The 19,440-nt window shown below is 36.3% G+C and overlaps 1 protein-coding gene across 2 annotated transcripts in view; it reads left to right on the top strand.

Annotated features, from left to right (window-relative positions):
* Nucleotides 1–18,262, top strand: part of LOC145990929 (catalase-like) — an 87,654-nt gene extending 69,392 nt beyond the window's left edge. For both annotated transcript variants that reach the window (XM_083126466.1, XM_083126467.1), the window contains exons 4-10: nt 1,113–1,263; nt 4,781–4,960; nt 11,394–11,585; nt 12,256–12,408; nt 13,037–13,269; nt 14,978–15,110; nt 17,676–18,262. In XM_083126466.1, coding sequence (XP_082982592.1) covers nt 1,113–1,263; nt 4,781–4,960; nt 11,394–11,585; nt 12,256–12,408; nt 13,037–13,269; nt 14,978–15,110; nt 17,676–17,768 — 1,135 coding nt within the window. In that variant the 3' untranslated portion in view covers nt 17,769–18,262. The remainder of the gene's footprint in view (nt 1–1,112; nt 1,264–4,780; nt 4,961–11,393; nt 11,586–12,255; nt 12,409–13,036; nt 13,270–14,977; nt 15,111–17,675) is intronic.
* The last annotated feature ends 1,178 nt before the right edge of the window (nt 18,263–19,440 follow it).

Here is a 19,440-nt window from a genome sequence, read left to right as displayed (position 1 = left end):
AGGGACGGGTGCCTCACAGTTTGAATACCACTGTTATAGAGCACTGACCAATGAATCCCAAGTAATGAGAGTAATCACTGAATTATGCCTACTTTTGCTGGTGCAACATGACAAATTTCTCTTGCGTATATGGTGAAATATAATATATTCATGCTGATACTCCAGAAGGTAGTATACATGCAATGTACATGCAGATTTCATGCTACCATATAAGCTCTGGCAAAAGGTAAGTGTCACCCTGTGTGCTTCAAGACTGAAGAGCAGATAGGTGGATAAGAACAAATGATCAGATGTTTTTCCTAAAGGTGGAAACACTTACCCTAGCTTACCCATGTCATATGAGAAACTTACTTTTCTGAGGGGGGGCTCACAGTCCCATACTTCTTTTTATCACTAAAATCCAGGAAACAAATTTGTTATTTAATCACTCCTTCCTTTACTGTTTACATAGCTGTAGTTGTACACATAAATTATAAAAGTTACAAAAATTACCATCATTAATAAGAAATAAGAACCAATTATTGCACAAGTGTTAAACACATATTTTATCATTCACTAAACCTAAAAAAAACATTAATATTGCCTCATTGCTCTTTTTGTTTACATACATTCAGTTATATAGTAATTATAATAATTGCAAAAATTACCATCATTACCAACCAATTGTGCACTATTTCAGACATTAGTGTCATGTCGGAGCATGCATCCCAAGGCACCACGTGATTTTTTAATAAAAATATTACCAGTTGAAAAATCGAAAAAAAGAGAAAAAGGTTGTGAGCCTGACGGCCCCCTCGGGTAAGCTAAGATTAAAGTAAACTTAAAAAGGGTTTCCTTCTGCTTCCAACCTGTACCTCTTTGGCTGATGATCTACCTTAGAAGGGGTTGAAAGCTCTAAATTAAGGTTAATATTTTTGTGTGCAGTGTTTAACTTACTGGCTTCAGGGTAAGACATATGATTGCTCTGGTACTTGGTGTAATTCAAAATCATTCTGTAAATTTACCAACCCTCATTTAGTTTTGTATGCCTTATTGAGAAATTGCATTAAATGCACTATACAATAGTAAACAGCAACCAGTTGAGTGTTAAAATTGCTACTTTCTCCTTACAGGGACCCTCGAGGTTTTGCTGTGAAATTCTACACAGAGGATGGAATCTGGGATTTGGTAGGAAACAACACACCCATCTTCTTTATCAGAGACCCATTCTTCTTCCCCAGCTTCATTCACACACAGAAGAGGAACCCTGCCACTCATCTTAAGGTGTGTTGCAATGAAGTGCTTTTTTTATGTTTTTTATTTGCTTATTGAGAGCAACAAAGTCATAAGTAGGCCTTGAAAGTAGTTCGATATATAAATTCTGGGAGGAAAATGACTTGAAATTGTTTAGAAAGTGATCTTAAATTATTATTTTAAAAAATGGCCTTAATATTCTTAAAAAGAAAAAGACCATAGTAAACTTTATTTTTGAAAAATGACCGTAATAAACTTTATTTTTTAAAAAAAATGACCTTAATATTCTTTAGTCATCTTAAAATTATTTTTAAAAATGATCTCTAATGTACTTCAGACATGATGGCTGTTCAACTACTGCAGTTGCAAAAAAATCTATAGTATGTATTTTTTATGTAGACTTGAAAGTTACGTACACCACACCTTAAAGCTTTGGGTATTAGTTACGTACCTTTATATGCCTGCTCTATCTTTGCACTTGAACTAAAGTAAAGGAATGGATTTTCTGTTGGTAGTCTTTTTGGAGAAACAAATTAGCTAAAATGCAAAATGTGTAACAAGAAACTAAATGCAATTAATCAACATTGGCAATGATAAAATGGTAATAAAAAAATACCAATAAGCCAGAAAAGGCTAAAGATACAAAGTGGAAACAAGGTTTCCAGTTTCTAATGGACATGAAACTGAATACTGTTCTGCTTAATAATAATAATAAAATCTGTGATCACAAGCAGTAAACATCTTGTTGGCAGGAGTTAACAGCAAAGCATATGCCCAGTTGCTGCGATTGGGTTCCAAAACCATGGGGAGGGGGGGGGAATTGCTGTCACTGCATATGCCGCATACTTTCATGTCAATTCAGTGGATGGGAAAATGCTAGTTTAAAACCTCAAATTGTCCACATAGGCCACTGTGTACTGTCATTTGAATTAGTGCTAACATAAACTCATGTTATTGCTCTCTTGCTAATAGAATACATCCTAAGTATGTTGTTTTTTTATTCCGGTTTCCATTTGCCGTTTTTCTGTTTGTAAAACTTAATTCCACATTTGTCTTTGCAAATTGCCAATGAAATGAAGCCAGTGATCATACAAATTTTAATCAGAATTGTTTTTTCGTGTGGATGCTTGCGTAATTCATTAATAACTAACTCCATGCATTGAATAAAGAAAGTAATAATTAAAAAAATGGGGACATATTTATTGGTATGAAATTTCAACACTTGATATATTAGAGTAACTACCAGTAACAGGTAAATGTAACAATTAAATGTATTCAAGATAATTCATTCCCACTTTAATGTGTGTCATGAAGACCCTGATAGACCGAAAAAGATGGCAGAAATCAGGTACATGAATTATGTTTGTAGTCATAAAAACAATACCGAAGTGATAGAATTGTGCTCTCAATTGTAAGAATTTTAGAGAAGTATCTGGTTGGTAAAATTATTGACAAATTTACAGATACAACTAATATGTCAATACAAGTAATGTACATTAATCAGCTGCATAACTAGAAATAGAGTACCTAGGAATGGGCATTTAAAATCAATAACATATTAAACTACGAGGGTGGTTTGAAAAGTTCTCGGAATGGAATAGAAAGAAACGACTTACAACAGTGATTTTTTTTTTATTTTTCAATGTAGTCTCCCTGTACACTAATGCACTTGGTCCAGCGATGTTCCAATGCCTTGATCCCATCTCGAAAATTAGATTCCTCCAGGCCTGTGAAATACGTGTCAACTTCGGCTATTAGTTCTTCCTTTGAAGAGAATCTCCGTCCACCGAGGAAACTTTTGAGTTTGGGGAAAAGATGGAAGTCTGAGGGAGCCAAATCAGGCGAATAAGGCGGATGTGGCAACAATTCGTAACCAAGTTCATGAATTTTTGCCATGGCAACGACACTTGTGTGAGGGCGCGCATTGTCCTGATGCAAGATGATTTTCTTTCTTGCCAAACCTGGCCTCTTTTCCCGTATCTTATGCTTTAGTTGGTCGAGGAGATTAGCGTAGTATTGTCCCGTAATTGTTTGACCAGTGGGAAGATAATCGATCAACAGAATCCCTTTCGCATCCCAAAAAACTGACGCCATTACCTTTCCGGCCGACCGTATTGCCTTTGCTTTCTTTGGTGGTGGTGAATCAACATGTTTCCACTGCTTTGACTGTTGTTTTGTCTCTGGGGTATAGTAGTGGACCCACGTTTCATCTGTCGTCACAAACCGGCGCAAAAAATCTGTTTGGTTTCTCTTAAAACGAGTCAAACATTGTTCGGAAATGTCCACTCTGATGCGTTTATGGTTCTGTGTTAAAAGTCGCGGCACCCATCTTGCAGATAATTTTCTCATATCCAATTCAACTGTTAAAATGTGATATGCCCGTTCGGATGACATTCCTATAGCTTCAGCAATTTCACGCACTTTCAGTCGGCGATCCTCCATGACCAATTTATACACTTTTTCAATAATTTCTGGGGTAGTAGCACATTTTGGGCGACCACTACGTGGATCATCTTCTAAGCTGTCCCGACCAAATTTAAACTCGTTTGTCCACTTTGCAACAGTTGAATATGAAGGAGCAGAGTCCCCCAGTGTGTTCAGAAAATCGGCATGAATTTCCTTTGCTTTCATACCTTTCTTTACGAAGTACTTAATCACCGCTCGAATCTCGATTTTTTCCATCTTCACAAAGCACTGCACGGAAACAACTACAAAGTGACGTCCGCACCACAGATCTCTACCTAGAACACTGACGCACCACGTGTTTATTAATAAAGGATGGCCTATTACTATGCGGGAACCTCGTTGTCCTAGCACTGACATCTGGTGGTGATTCCGAGAACTTTTCAAACCACCCTCGTATATTAATTTCATAACACAATATACAGATAGTAGGTATATTGTGTAGATAGTGAATGCAGCATGAAGAGAAATTCTCAACCTTTGCGGGACTGCAGCCCAGTAAATTCTTTTTTTAGAAAAAGTTAATGCCCTAATTCCAAATGGTAAATACCTTTCTAATATGTTTTAATTTCATACATCAATTAGTGGCACCCTTGAAATTAAATATTAGTAAATAATGGCATAATCATAAAGAGAAAGAGTTTGGTTCTGTCTAGGCTTGTTCAAAAAATTGTAATTAGTTCAAATTAGTTGTGAATCACTTTCAGGAGAACCTTTTGTTGCCTGGTACCAGGCCACAGCCTGGCAATTAAAAACACTGATGTAGAGTATTTCCATTCTTTGTTATTTTTATGTAGATTGCTTAAAATTTTGATAAATTGTTTGTAATAGTTTTTTGGCACAAAATTTTGTAAAAAGCAGTGTGCAGCATTTCAGTTTTTCTGCATCCTAGAAATTATTCAGGTTTGAAGGTTTAAAGAAAAATTGGTAAATTGCAGGGAGTCACTAAATTGCATACAAAATCTAATGATCCCCAATTAAATTTGTCAGGTAATGTCACTATTGAACACTCATTTACGTGCTGCTGAATTTTTTCTGTAATCTATTCCTGCATTTATTTCAATGCATTAATATTTATTTACAGGATGTTGATATGTTCTGGGACTTTATTACCCTGAGGCCAGAGACCACTCACCAAGTGATGTTCCTGTTCTCCGACAGAGGCATTCCAAATGGCTACAGACACATGAATGGTTACGGATCCCACACATTCAAGCTGGTGAATGCCCAGAATGAGGCAGTGTACTGCAAGTTCCATTACAAGGTAAAATTTACATCAATGTGTAAAGTACTGGCACCAATATTTACACTACATTTTTAGTTTTTGTATTTTTCACTGTAAAAAATGTGTCAAGATCAATTAACTATGTTCGTTTTGTACAACAATTTCGTTGGTAGTCAGGAGAAAAAACACCATAAGATTTTTATAATTTCACTTTTTTTTTTTTTTTTTTTTTTTTTTGCAAACAAGGCCAAGTCAAGGTAAAAATGGAGAGATGATACAAGGTTGTTTTTCAGGTCGATAGGAAGTTGAAAGAATTTCAGCATGTTTGTCTATAAGTCCCTCAACAATGTAATTTTCTAGAACTGAACTGATACTAATGTTGATGTATCGGCATTGGCTAATGCCAGTGGTATCTGTATCGGAAAGTACTATTACTGGTTGAAAGTTTTCCGGCATTTTTGTTTTTCACGGAGTCTGCAAGAATATGGCATGACACTTCCATGGAGTCTTATTGTCCTGGAAATTATGTGAAATTCGAAGTTTCTTCTTATTTTACTCAAGTTTTGTGTGAAAAAGCTGAATTTTGTGATAACATGTAATTCAATAAATATTGAATATTTTAAAGTAATAATCTTGGTAAATTGATACTTGTACTTAATCAATATTTTGAACAACTTCTAATCATTACAATTAATATCTGTATCAGAGGGAATATGTGAGGGTATCAGCATCTGTATCGGCTCAACCCTACAATTTTATCTTCACTACAATTGCATAAACTAAATTATGTAAATGAAAAAATGTACACTATTGTCTGTACATTGCACCATGCCATGTAGGTAAATACAGTGTGTGAAGTTAGGGTTCAACAACACATTCTCACACAGCCGTAGTGGAAGTGATGTGATCCACACCATTCTGTAGCTCTCCTTACCTCCCACCCCCTCACCATGCTTTCTTCCAGATGCACATGGATGAGACACAGGTGAGTCCCTGAGCCAGTTTAAGCAGGGACATTGTTTAGAAAATTTGCACTCATGGAATTTAACCAAACTCTGCCACATGACAGGCAGATGCCATACTGACCTCGCCATCTGGTTCACAATCTAAATTAGCAACAATTTTTCATCACCATCTTTGCTTTAAAAGTAAGCTTCTGACTGCATAGGAATGCTCACACATAACAATAGTGTATTTTTCTTTATTAGTTTATCATACCAATCACAGTATGTATAATTTAATTATCAAAAGTTATAATTTCGGAAACAGTGCTAGATAGTGTTTCTTTATAATGTCAGACACTACGTCACAACATGTGATGAACTTTTGTTCACACAAACTGCAGTGATAGATCACTGGGAATGAAGCTACTCAACCGCTTCATAAATTGTGTTATTTCTTCTGTTTTTTCCCTTATAGTTTTATTTTTTTTTTGATATTTTTATTTTTATTTTATTTTTAATTTCATTGTAAAAATTGGAACAGCCTTAAGTTTCATAATCCTGAATTTAAATTCAAGTAATTTATTTTATTTTTCTTCCATCTGCCTTACATTATAAATATAAATATACAGGGTGGCGCACGAAATGTCTTACCATTTGTTTTGTTTATTACACATTTATTTATTATCGAAACATTACAAAATTAATGCATAGTGAATTATCAGAGTATGGAAAGTTTGTTTAGTGCAGAATGTGTTCAATGTGTCCACCATTATGGTTCACAACCTCTTGCAAGCGAACCTTTACATTTGTCACAACCCTCCGGCACAAATCCTCCGAAATTTCACGGCACAACTGCACAATAAAGGCCTTGAGTTGCACTACATCTGCAGGCTTCCTTGCGAAAACTTTATCTTTCAAGAAACCCCACAAAAAAAGTCACAAGGATTAATATCCGGGCTATGCGAGGGCCACAATCTCCCACCTTCGTGACGTTCAGGAAACCGATTAGACATTACACGCACATTAAACATCTCATACAGGAAATCAAGAACAATGTTTGCAGTATGTGGGCGGGCTCCATCTTGCATGAACCACTGAGTATGTAAATGGAGACCTGTTGCCAAGAGCTGCGGAATAAATCGTATCGTTCTTTGTTTACTGTGTCGTCAAAGAAAAACGGTCCAATGATTCCATGAGTTGAAATTGCTGCCCACACACTCACTTTTTCTCCATAATTCTCACGTTCATGCAGTTTGTGAGGCTGTTCACTTGCCCAGAATCGAACATTTTGCTTATTTACCACACCATTTAAATGAAAGTACGCCTCATCTGTAAACCAAGTGTTGTGCAGAACATGATCTTCTTTCACTAACCACGAAGCAAACTGATGCCTTAGTTCCTTGTCCACTGCCGTTAGTTTCTAGACAACTGTCATTTTGTAAGGGAACAAGTGAAGATCAGAGTGGAGAATCCTTTGGATTGACCTACGAGATATTCGTAACTCAGCAGCCGCCCTTCTTGTTGATTTGCTTGGACTTCGTGCCAAAGCCACGCGAACTGCTTCAATGTTCTCAGGTGTTCGGACACTTGACGGGCGCCGTCCATTATTATCCAACACAGAGCCAGTGGTTTCTAATTGTTGGCACAATCTGCGAATGGTCTGTTTACAAGGAGCCCATCTTGTACCAAAGTGTGCACGAAAATACCTTTGTGTCGCTACCAAACTCTTTGTTTCTGCAAAAAAATTACAACTTTCACCTTCTGTTCGACACTCAACCGGCCGTTATCCGCCATCTTGCAAACTGCTGTTTCGCAACAAAATAGTGTCCGATACTGACTTCTCCTGACATCTACCTGATTTTCCATGAACCAACTCACCCGCATACGTGTTTTGAACATTCAATATATGATATTAAAAATTTTATGAGGTGATTGAATGGTATGACATTTCGTGCGCCACCCTGTATATGTATAAATTCCACTTTCAAATTCTCTTACTTTTAACAACTCGGTCCGTAAGTCTATACCTATCTTCCACAGTCCCTTCCCTATACACTGATCAAATAGCAGAACGATCGTTTAGAATTGGTGCCAAAGCTGATGTTGAGTTTGCAACACTTGCAGCCATAGACAGGTCTTTGACATTTGCAAGGAATGGCTGATCCTCCACCCCAAGTAGCAACCCTCGAGGACACCCCCTCCCCGACTGCCGGCCCACATTCCAAGGTGCCGACAGACCTGAAGCAAGTGCTTTCAAGGCTGTACCCTACCCTGCCGGATGTTCAGCTTGGGGAGGGGAAAGACCACATTCACGTATGCCACCTGAATGTCTGATCGCTCGACAACAAATTCACAGAATTTTCCACATCTGAAATATCAAAATTTAACGTTATCACATTGAGCGAAACGTGGTTGCAGTTATCCCTTCCTGACTCTCTCTATAGCATCCCTAATTTCAATCTGTTTAGAAACGACAGAGACACCCTAGCAGGTGGCACCGCTATCTTCGTTAGGAACAGCTTTCTTACCTCTCACGTAGCCTCGGTCAATGAAAGTGACCTTGAAGGGCTTTGGGTGAGAGTCTCGTGTTCTAAAACAAATAAAAGTGTTATTGTTGGCTGTGGATATAGACCTCCTAGCAGTTTGGTTAGAAGAGCAGGCGAAATCTTGCAAACGACGATCACAAGCTTACCACCAAGCCAACTATCCATATTCCTAGGAGACATGAATGTAAATCTACTGAAAGATGACCAAGACACAAATACATTATTCAAAATTTTATCAGCTCTAGGACACAAACCACTCGTTTCTGCCTACAAGAATTACGCGGACGTCCGAATCGTTAATTCACCACATTTATTCCTCAAACCCTAACTTGCACACAGTTAAACGAACTGTCTATGAGGACATGAGTGACCATTTTCTCGTTTACATCTCACTCAAAATTAATATAACATGTATGCCAAAGAAGCTAATTACTACCCGTAAAATTCACAAAATATGAACCTGATTTTTTTCACCTTTGCATCCTCTCTTCCGTTCTACGCAAGTACATATCCAGACTTAACCGTGGATGACAAAAGTCAGTCATCTGCAGTCTCTCATTTTGACTGCACTCGACGAATTTGCTCCCTTGAAAACTCTCCGGGTGAGAGAAAGCAGGAAGCCCTGGATTACCCCTCAAATTATTAAATTAATATCACAGAAGGACTGCCTGTTCCAGAATGCGGTGGATCCTTCCTGTGACTATATGTGGGAGCAATACAAATCTTTTAGAAATCATTGCACAACAGTTACTAGGCAGGCAAAAGTAAATTACTACAGAGATATGGTGAACCAGACCACTAGCAATAACAGCTGCAAATGGAAGGTTATCAATGAGATCACGGGTAGAGAATAAAAAACAATAATTAATCACTTACTAGTCGACAATGTCCACCTAACAAGCCCATCCGATATAGCTCATTATCTGAACATTCATTTTTCTAATATCTGCAAATCATCGGTGCACGTTAATACCAACAATTTAGGCGTAAATATACTAAGAGAAGACTCTATTTCAACTATCGTTAAGCAAATTGAAGAATTCACATTAAACTCTGTTACGGTCGATGAAGTTTTGGCAATTCTTAATAAATTAAACTTAAAAAAGGCAGGAGGTTCGGATGGCATTCCCAACAGTGGTGGTGTTGCCCCACTTATAGTGGAGCCCCTCGCCGACACAATAAACATGTTCTTCCAACGAGCTGGAGCACTCCATTATAACCCCAATCCACAAATCTGGATCTCCTACCTTAGGGTCTAACTGTAGGCCTATTTCTCTAACCCCTACTTTGAGCAGAGTTTTAGAGAGGGTAATAGACAGGCAATTAACTACCAATAAACAGGCAATCTACTACCTTCCTGGAAACAAATAATTTTATGTCTGATCGACAATTTGGATTCAGGAAGGATGTGTCCTTGGAATTATTATTACTTTGTTTAGTTAATGAATGGCACGATATACTGGACCAAAAGAACAGTTTCCTGGTTGGATTAATTTCCCTGGACGTATGCAAAGCATTTGATACTGTTGACCACAAGTTGCTAATACAAAAATTAAAGGATAGATTTGGTTTCCATAGCAAAATAATTCTCTGGATGGAAAGTTTTCTCGCAAATAGAAAAATCTCAACGAAAGTAGGATGTTCACTTTCTACCAAGCAGTCAGTGTCCTCCGGCATTCCACAAGGCTCTAAACTTGGCCCAAAATTATTCAACCTATTTATTGACGATATCTCACTAATAAATTCAGATTTATCGATTACTCTGTACGCACAAGGCTGTATGGAAGAAAATGGAAAACTCATTTCCCAAAGTACTAAATTGGTACAACGTCAATAACCTGAAGCTTCATGTTGCAAAGATGAAGGCCATGGTGCTTCACACTGGTAAGAGAATCCAGGCTAACAGGATAGATATTACCCTTAATGACACGAAGGTACCTTTGAGTAATCATTTAAAGTATCTCTGAATCATTATCGACCTCCAGCTAAATATTAACCTCCAAATAAATAACTATATCCGTAAAATTTATCACCATATTTACATATTTCAAAAAATTCGTAAATATCTCAATAGAAATCTTAGTAGACATTTCTACCTTTCCTTTATTCGTCCCGTATTAGAGTATGGTGCTAGTCTTATTTTTGGCGGTAACTTAACTCATCTGAAGAAACTTGAAACTATCCAAAACAATTGTTTAAGAACCATTCACATGCACTCCCAAGAAAAGAATTCCCAACAATTGTGCAAGATTTAGAACATACCCACAGTCACTTCGAGAATACATTATATCTACCTGAATAAGGTATTCCATAGTATTCATAACAAATCATCTCCATTGCATAATAGGCTTAAGCTCCGCTGTGAGCTCAGCACCCGAAACACCAGATCGTCTTTACATAGAGACCTAGTAATCCACAAACCTAACAAAAGCAGATTTGGTCAGAAGTCCTTCTCGTACCTTGCAGCGGTAACCTGGAATTCACTCCCGATGAAGGTCAAATTTAGTACCAGCGAAGTGCAGTTTTGTTGTCTTCTACGTTCACATGCCTATAAATTCTAACTCTCAGTAATATTATTTTCAGTGCTTACCCCTCCACGCATATATGCTTTAAAATTTTCATCCCTTTCCTTCGATCAGTAATTCCATACACACTCATATCCAAACCCACACACCCCTACACTTTCGTTTCTTTTAAATATGTATAACACTCAAACTTTTTTTATTTCATTGCTACTATGCAACACACTACATACTCATGTAAATTCATCTCATTTTCCTTAGATGTAACTTTTGTATGTTGTTTTTTTTTTACTACATACGGCATCAAGTCATTATTTGTAATAATATTGGTCTCAATAAAATGTTGTATGGCTTAATTGTAACCCTATGGAGATAATAAATAAAAAATAAATAAATAATAATAATATACTAAGGCAGAAACTTTTTGTGTGTTTAAGACATGTTATTACTTCTCTTCCAGACTGACCAGGGCATAGATAACATCCCAGTGAACAAGGCTAATGAGCTGGCATCAGTTGACCCAGACTACAGCATCAGAGACCTGTACAATGCCATTTCCCGTGGAAAGCCTCCTTCATGGACATTCTCCATTCAAGTGATGACTTTCGAACAAGCAGAAAAGTACCGCTTCAATCCTTTTGACTTGACAAAGGTAATTAAATTTACTTCAATTGAAAATATTACATTAAATAACATGTTATTTTATATATATTTGCTACTGCTTCACTTGAAACAAGAAATTATTCATCTAAGTGTCAATATTTAGTAAAAGTGTACCTCCTTAAAAGCAAGTAGTGTGTTTATTTTTTAAAAGTAATTATGTGTATGTATTGTCTTTGAAAGGAAATTGAGATCCTAGTAACCTGTGAAATCTTTGCCAGTTTTTTCTATAGCAAGTTATGGTAGAATTATTAATGCAATGAGGAAATTTCAGTGCTGTAGTGTGTTTGATTTATCTTGTTATTTTATTGATAATATAATTGCAGTCACTTAAGAGATTCCTGCATTAAAGTTGTCCACCATATTCATTCACTTTGCATTGTGCCTAATGACAGGTTCAAGGAATTGAAACAAAACCATCAACAAATTACTCACAACAATTGGCATTATCTATTAATAGCATGGTATTGCAAAAATTTCCAGTGGGGAAAATTCCATGAACTACTCTTGAAGCATTGGAATATTATATGAATTACACCTGTGATGCAGAAACCAGAGGGGGAAATTTCCTCACGTCCCTCCTTCAAATACCATCCTGCCTATGAGTCTAACAAAGATTATTATAAATCGATGGGTAACCTTATATATTTTTTTCTTTCCAGGTGTGGCCTCACTCAGAATTCCCTCTGATCCCTGTAGGAAAGTTGGTTTTGGACAGGAACCCCAAGAACTACTTCCTTGAGGTAGAGCAGAGTGCTTTCAGCCCAGCACACATGATCCCAGGCATTGAACCAAGCCCTGATAAGATGCTTCAGGTAAGTTTAAAATTTTAGGAGTAAATCATGCCTGCCTTATTTTTTTTTACAGACAATAACACGATGTTTTTCCTGACAAATATGACAATAGCCACAAATAAAAGCAAAATTAAAGGGAAAAGCCCAGGTAGTTTTCAGACTGAAATTTTGTTCAAAATATTATATTGGGTAATGCAAAATGGAGGTTGACTTTATTTGACAATCTGCCTAAACAGCTTGCAAAATGTTTTGTGTGCTGTACTTTTTACTCTGCTCCTATACTGTGATATGTAAAGGAAAAGTATAAAATTTCTAGAAAAGTACAATTGAAATCCATTTGAAATGAAAACATTGTCACTTTGTATTATTGTTAATCTTTAGCATGCAATCCTAATTTTGATTTTCTTTTTTCCAAAAAAATATCAATCTAATCAACATCTTTGTGAATTATCAAGATCAAATGCTACTTTCTACACCTCCCTCCCCTTGTTGTGTCTGTGACAAAAGTGTGTAATATTTTGTGAATTAATGTTCATTTTTGTGTTAACATTATTTTTTTAATTATTACACCAGTTGACAAGCACAGTTTTTACCTTGATCCTGGTGTGTCATGTTAGTACTTTCAACAACTTCCATGTTATTGTTCCAGGGTCGTCTCTTTGCTTATGACGACACACACCGCCACCGTCTTGGAGCCAACCACTTGCAGATCCCTGTGAACTGCCCATTCAATACCAAAGTTGCCAACTACCAGAGAGATGGTCCCCAGGCCTTCCAGAACCAAGAAGGGGCACCCAACTATTTCCCCAACAGCTTTGGTGGCCCAGAGGAAGTTCCAAGTGCCGCCTTTCCCAAATTCAAGGCTTCTCCAGATGTTGATAGGTTAGCAGTGGATTGTTTGTATCTATAGTTTATTTGGGACTATCATAAGAGATGAATCTTACATAATATCCGGTATTTCATTCTAAAATCTTCCACAAGCATGTCACTGCTATCACACCACACTTGTATCTTTTCATCCATCTTTATGAACAGTTAATTGGTAATTTGACCCAGTGTTTGGTAAATATATCAGTTTGCTGCTACCAGTAATTGTAAAATGTTTCCATTGCGGATATAAAGATATGAAATTTGTAGAACTTATAATCAATGTACAGATGTACAGAACCATGCTGAATTGAGATATTTTGTAGAGAAAGTGATTTAAGATACATTGATTAAGTGACAAGATTCTCTGGTGGCACGGAGGGCACCCCACTGAAATTTTTGTACTAACATGGTATCTTCAATTAACATGAGTAAACAGCTTCCCTTGACTTCTAAAATGACAATCATCCCTCCTCTAGATATTTGAAATGAGAATCATCAATTAATATAGAATAAATTATTAACTTCTTTGATATCTAAAATTAAGGGATTATCTCTGGAGGGGATAAAACTAAAAATAAATCTTCAATGAACCGAGAGCCTCCCTGATGCAGTGGTATCATCGTCACCTTGTAATCAAGGGGTCCTCGGTTCGATACCCGGTGGAGGTACATACTGGTTTGGATCCCACTTTAAACTGTAGGTCCAGTCCCAATTAGCCTTACTGTGCATAAAGTGGACTTAAAACACCAACTCAATCCAACCCAATTCAACGAACCTAGAATAACTTACAGGATAAAACATTCCTCCCCATGTCATGACTCTACCACTCTTTGAACTACTGTCAAAGAAAAAGAAACTACATACATAGATATTTATCATGCAGAGTTGGAGTAAATGACATGGTTTTGTACTTGTACATTCAATTACAGATGTATTTATAGAATTACCAGATTTGTAAAATTATAAACATTAATGAATCTGATTCCTGTTGTGTTAAACAAAACTAACAAAATATTTACACTAGACTATGACCATTTTTAGAGGGTCCAAAACCTGATATTGTTTTTTTGCCATTCTGGTATCAGTAGGGGCATGCATATTTCGTTTTTGATGAAAAAACGAAATTTCAAGAAACACATTGTAGTGTTAATTTTTCATGTTTTGAAAGGTGTGAGAGGCATTTTGCTACTATGTTTTGTCACGAAATAATGCGAAATGAACTGCAAATTGTGAAATAAACTCTTAGACACTAAATTTAGGGTTTATTTACCGACGTGTCACCTTCTGAGGTCTTGAATTATCCTGAGAGTCATGTAAATCACAGAAAATTGATTAATTCTGCTGTTAATATTGGAGAAGCAAAAATGGACTCCTTTACACAGAAGTGGTATTAGAAGTGAAATGTTAATTTTGTGTAATAAGTATGGTTATTAAATCAAATTTAGGATTACATTCCAAATTTAAAAACCAAAATGTCTTTTTATATACTACTTTACATCTGATTTTTCACCGCTATAATGCCGAAATTTCATTTTATTTACCACTTTTGAACCTGAAATTGACTCTGTTTTTATACCGAAATTTTGCTTTTTTATTTACCAAAATGATGTGCCTTTAAGTATCAGTCTTCTCAGTTAATAAGAAAAAAGTTCCATAAAATATATTACAAAATCAATAATTATTTGTATGTATATTTGATAATAGGATTGTCTATTTATAGGTACAACTCAGCAGATGAGGATAACTTCACCCAGCCAGGTGTGTTCTGGAAGAAAACACTGTCGGAAGAAGAGAGAACGCGATTGGTTGACAATATTTCTGGCCATTTGAAGGATGCCGTAGACTTTATTCAGGTACTTATTTGCCTTGGAAGCTTTGTTGGATAATTCAAGTTAAATGCATTAGTTGCACATACATCTATGTATGTGTAATTCATGTAAGGTCCATATTATTTATGACAAAGAAAAAGTTTTTACTTGTCCTGAGGATTGCAGGTCTAACTTTCATAATATACACTACTGTTTGTGATAATTGCAACATCATCAAGGAATCATGCAAATCGAATGAAATGTATTCCACATTTTATTAATAATGACATACATAAATAAAGTTTCAGACCAATACAGCAATATTACATGCAAATAATCAGTAGCTTGTGAAGCCTCCACGAGCTGCATGAAGAGCTGCTATATGTCATGGCATCGAATCAAATAGGCTTTGGATGTTTTTCTTGTAACTTGCCTGCTAGGCTGCTGATACCTCAGTTCATTGTTCCTGGCTGCAGGAGAAATTTGATGGACTAGTTTCCTAGTGACCTTATCCCAGACATGTTCAATAGGTGACATGTCTGGTAACCGTGTAGGCCAGGGAAGAAGTAATTTGTTGTGCTGCAAAGTGCGAAGAATGCTTAAACATTCCTGGCAACATGTCGTCGGGCATTGACCTGCTGAAATATAGCATCAGGAGTGCGCTGAAAGTTAGGTACGACTACTGCCTCTACAACTTGTCTGGTGTAACGGTTGCTGCCATTAGGCTGATATAATGCTGAACAATGCATGATTGAAGATAACACTCACCACAATATCATCTAAGGCGTATGCAGCCATCATTGTAGTCGAAGTTAGAGCGGGACTCATCCGAAAACACTTGTTGCCAATTCACATGCTATTGTCTGTGTTCACAAGCTCATTGTAGCCTGAGACGTTGATGGTTTAGAGTCAAGGGATTCTGCTACAACGGAATGCATGCAGCCAGTTCTCTGTGAAGTAGATCTGTGAACTGTGGAAGCAGACAATGCCACGCCTGTTACAGTGCTTCACCATTGTGATAACTCTTGTGATAAGCTGTATGGTCTGTCTGTCATTTCCATGCGGAAATATGCTTGTCATTTTGTGGTGTTGTCACTTTTCGTGGTTCACTGCCAGATTGACGGAGCATAGTGACTCTTGGAGAAACGATGCATGCGCTACTTGTCTGGCTCCTCAACAGCTGTCTTGTTTATGCACCTAACACAGCAGTTAAGACAGTGCTGCTGGCCCCAGACATGCGCAATCACTCGGCAATTCAAATAATTTGTATGTTGTACCCTGCTTTGCATTTCCTGTATTATCATAATTCTTTCATGATGTTACAATTTGCACAAGCAGTAGTGTAGAAAGACATTTTTTGCTGCATAATTTTTGCATGTGTATTAACTTACACAGATTGTAGGGAAGGTATTGGCTGATTTCTCATTGAATTTGAATGAATACTCACTATTAATAGTGGGTGCTGTAAATGCAGTTTTGATGTTGTACAAGTGATGTACCACATTTCCATGTTGCAAATTTAATTGTTAAAGATTAATTTCTAAGGCTACTGCCTTCATTAAGAAAGGTTAGGGCATCTGGGACAGAGATGGAGTCCCAGATGCCATAACCTTTGTTAATGAAGGCAGTGGTCCTTCAATATTAATCGGGAAAAAAACAATTAAATTCTCAATGTGGAAATAACGGTATTCACATCACCTATGCAAAATACTCTGTAGTCTTGCATTATTTTCTGGGGCATTCCATGTGAAAGTGTTCCTGAACCTCAATTTCTAAAATTAAATGCAATGCTGTAACATTATCCTATCTTGTGAATGAAGAATCTAAAATTGTTATTTGCATAAAAATTCAAGTATTATACATAATTAAGTTAGAAGGTATTTTACATATTGTTTGTTTATTTTAACTTTTTGATTTATTTGCGTTTCCTACTGTGTTCCATCTGTGACACAAAAAAAGAAACAATTTCTCCTTTAATTGATACATTCCCCCCTCAACTCCACTAGAATATTCAAAGGTCAATTACCTTCTCTCTTTGTCTTAAATAATTTATTTTTTATCATTTGACAATCACAGAAATTACAATAAATTTCTCATTAAGTGAAGAGGCAGTGTTTTGTCTGTCCCACCCGTGACACAAAATTGTTCACTTATAGCTAGAAATCTGGGAAAGTATTGCAACTTACATGTTTAATCAATAGTGTTAAGTTTCATATTTTATTGCACAGAAACTGTGAGGAAAATGTTGTTTTAACTATCAGTAGAACAGTCGCTTTAATATGAAAAATGTAGTCAACGTGTCCCACCCTTGACAATGAAATTCCCCTACTATTGACAACACAGTTGTAACATGTGTTTGGTAGAAATTGTTTTAAAGTTACTATGGCTGATCCCATACTACTTTGAACCAATACAGATACTGATGTCTGTTCCTGCCAATACAGACGATTCTTGAACTTGATAACAATTTAAAGTTCAGAAACTTTTTTAAAATTTTAGTTAATTTTCCTATTCTAATTTTAACACATTTCATCCAGTATGTAATACAAGTACTATCCGTATTATGTACTTGATATATATATCAATAACTGGGTCTTTTTTCTTCTGCAGGAACGAGCTGTGAAGAACTTCAGCCAGGTGGATGCAGAATTTGGGCGCAGGTTGCGTGAAGGCCTGAAAAAGGCAACAAGGTCAAATTTGTAAATACAGATAATTGAAAAAAAATATAATTTGTGGGCCTATTTTTTAAAGATTTTTTTAAAGAGGATTAATTGTTACATGTACTGGTGATTGGAAATCTTGGTTTCATTCATTTGTTAGTGTAGTCAAACTTTGTATAATTGAAGAAATGTAGAAGAATTTTCTGCAGTCTACATTGGTGAGAGATTTCTTATGCTGCTTATTACAATTTAATTGTGAATTATATAGATGAAGTTTTTCAACTGACATTGTTACAAAGTGCAATCAGTTATATTTTTGATACTTTATTACACCAGTGTGTTAAGATTTTGCACAATGTAATACTCTATTTCCCAAACTGTTTTTGGAGCTTCAACTATTTTCATTTTTTTTGTGCACTCACTTTCATAAAACTATCATGGTGTTAATGAAGATGTATATTGTTAGAGGTAAAAACCTAGAAATAAAATTTTGGTTCCCTGTAACTTTTTATTTTATAAATAAAATGTTACTCTCTGCATTGTTATTTTATTTGATGTTAAACTTGGAGTTAGTATGTGCTGTGCAATGGCAGATTCTTAAAGATAAAGCCACCAAAGCTTGGCTATTGTGGATGTGGTGTAATCAGCACCAAACTACAGCCACAGTTACACCCCCAGGGTTTTTCCCAGCTACCCGTTTATGAGTGGATGAATCCAGAGCAAATGTATGGAAGGACTTTGTTGGGAAAATTCTTCAGATCCTTAGAACATAGGTATGGGACTGATTTTACGTTACTCTATTGGTATCTGCCACAATATAGGCATCGCTTTATCCGTAAAATTATAAGTAATATTACCGATAATTGTACTGATCCAATATATCTATAAATATCTTATTAGTGAGTGTTCTGCAATTTTATTTTTATGGGTATAATTATACAATCTGCCCTACTTTTTTAAAAAGTAAATGTTGAAATATGCAGCTTCTTTTGCATTGCAGTCATCTGCTAACACACATTTATTAAGGAGGTGAGTGAACCATTTAGATTCTTCAAGGACAATTTGGTATTTTATATCAGATCGGTAGAATATTTGTCAGTATCCATAAATTTTATATTGGTACTTCATTGGTATCAGTCAAAATTTCATCGCTATTAGAATAATAAATAAAGAAGATTACTTTTTCATTTACAGAACATTTACTACCACCACGAAAAATATATCAATACAAGAATATTCATACAAAGCCGTCATCATGCCAACTTCCTGAATTGCCCACCACCACTGCATGCTATCTACCTCCACCTAATGTGGACCTTGTGACTAGACCATAATACATTCCTACCAGAGATCAGCCACCCTGGGAATCATACCCTGGTCTTCCACATGCCAGACAAATCCTGACTTTACCACCACAATGGCAGAATTATTCCTTTTAACTTCACCTTCCATAGCCTTCACTGTCCATACCACTTGAATGCAATAATATTCTGGATTACCCAAATACATATTCAGATTATCTGGCAGTGGCGTCGCGTGCGGTTCGCATACGAGTGTTCACAATACTGTTTTTGTACTGAATGCAGATTTACTCCTCTTCCTTGTAACTTCATCTTCAATTGAAAAGTGAGAATAGCAGTTCAATTTATTTCAACAATTTCCCCCCAAAATCACGCTATATTTGAAGTAATGCAAGAAGGACCTAGGGGAAATTG

The sequence above is a fragment of the Lepisma saccharinum genome, chromosome 8 (assembly GCF_977018435.1).
Source record: "Lepisma saccharinum chromosome 8, izLepSacc3.1, whole genome shotgun sequence".
In the NCBI taxonomy this organism is placed as follows: Eukaryota; Metazoa; Arthropoda; class Insecta; order Zygentoma; family Lepismatidae; genus Lepisma; species Lepisma saccharinum.
The sequence above is the reverse complement of the archived record's forward strand: the minus strand, read 5'-3'. Positions and strand labels throughout refer to the sequence as shown.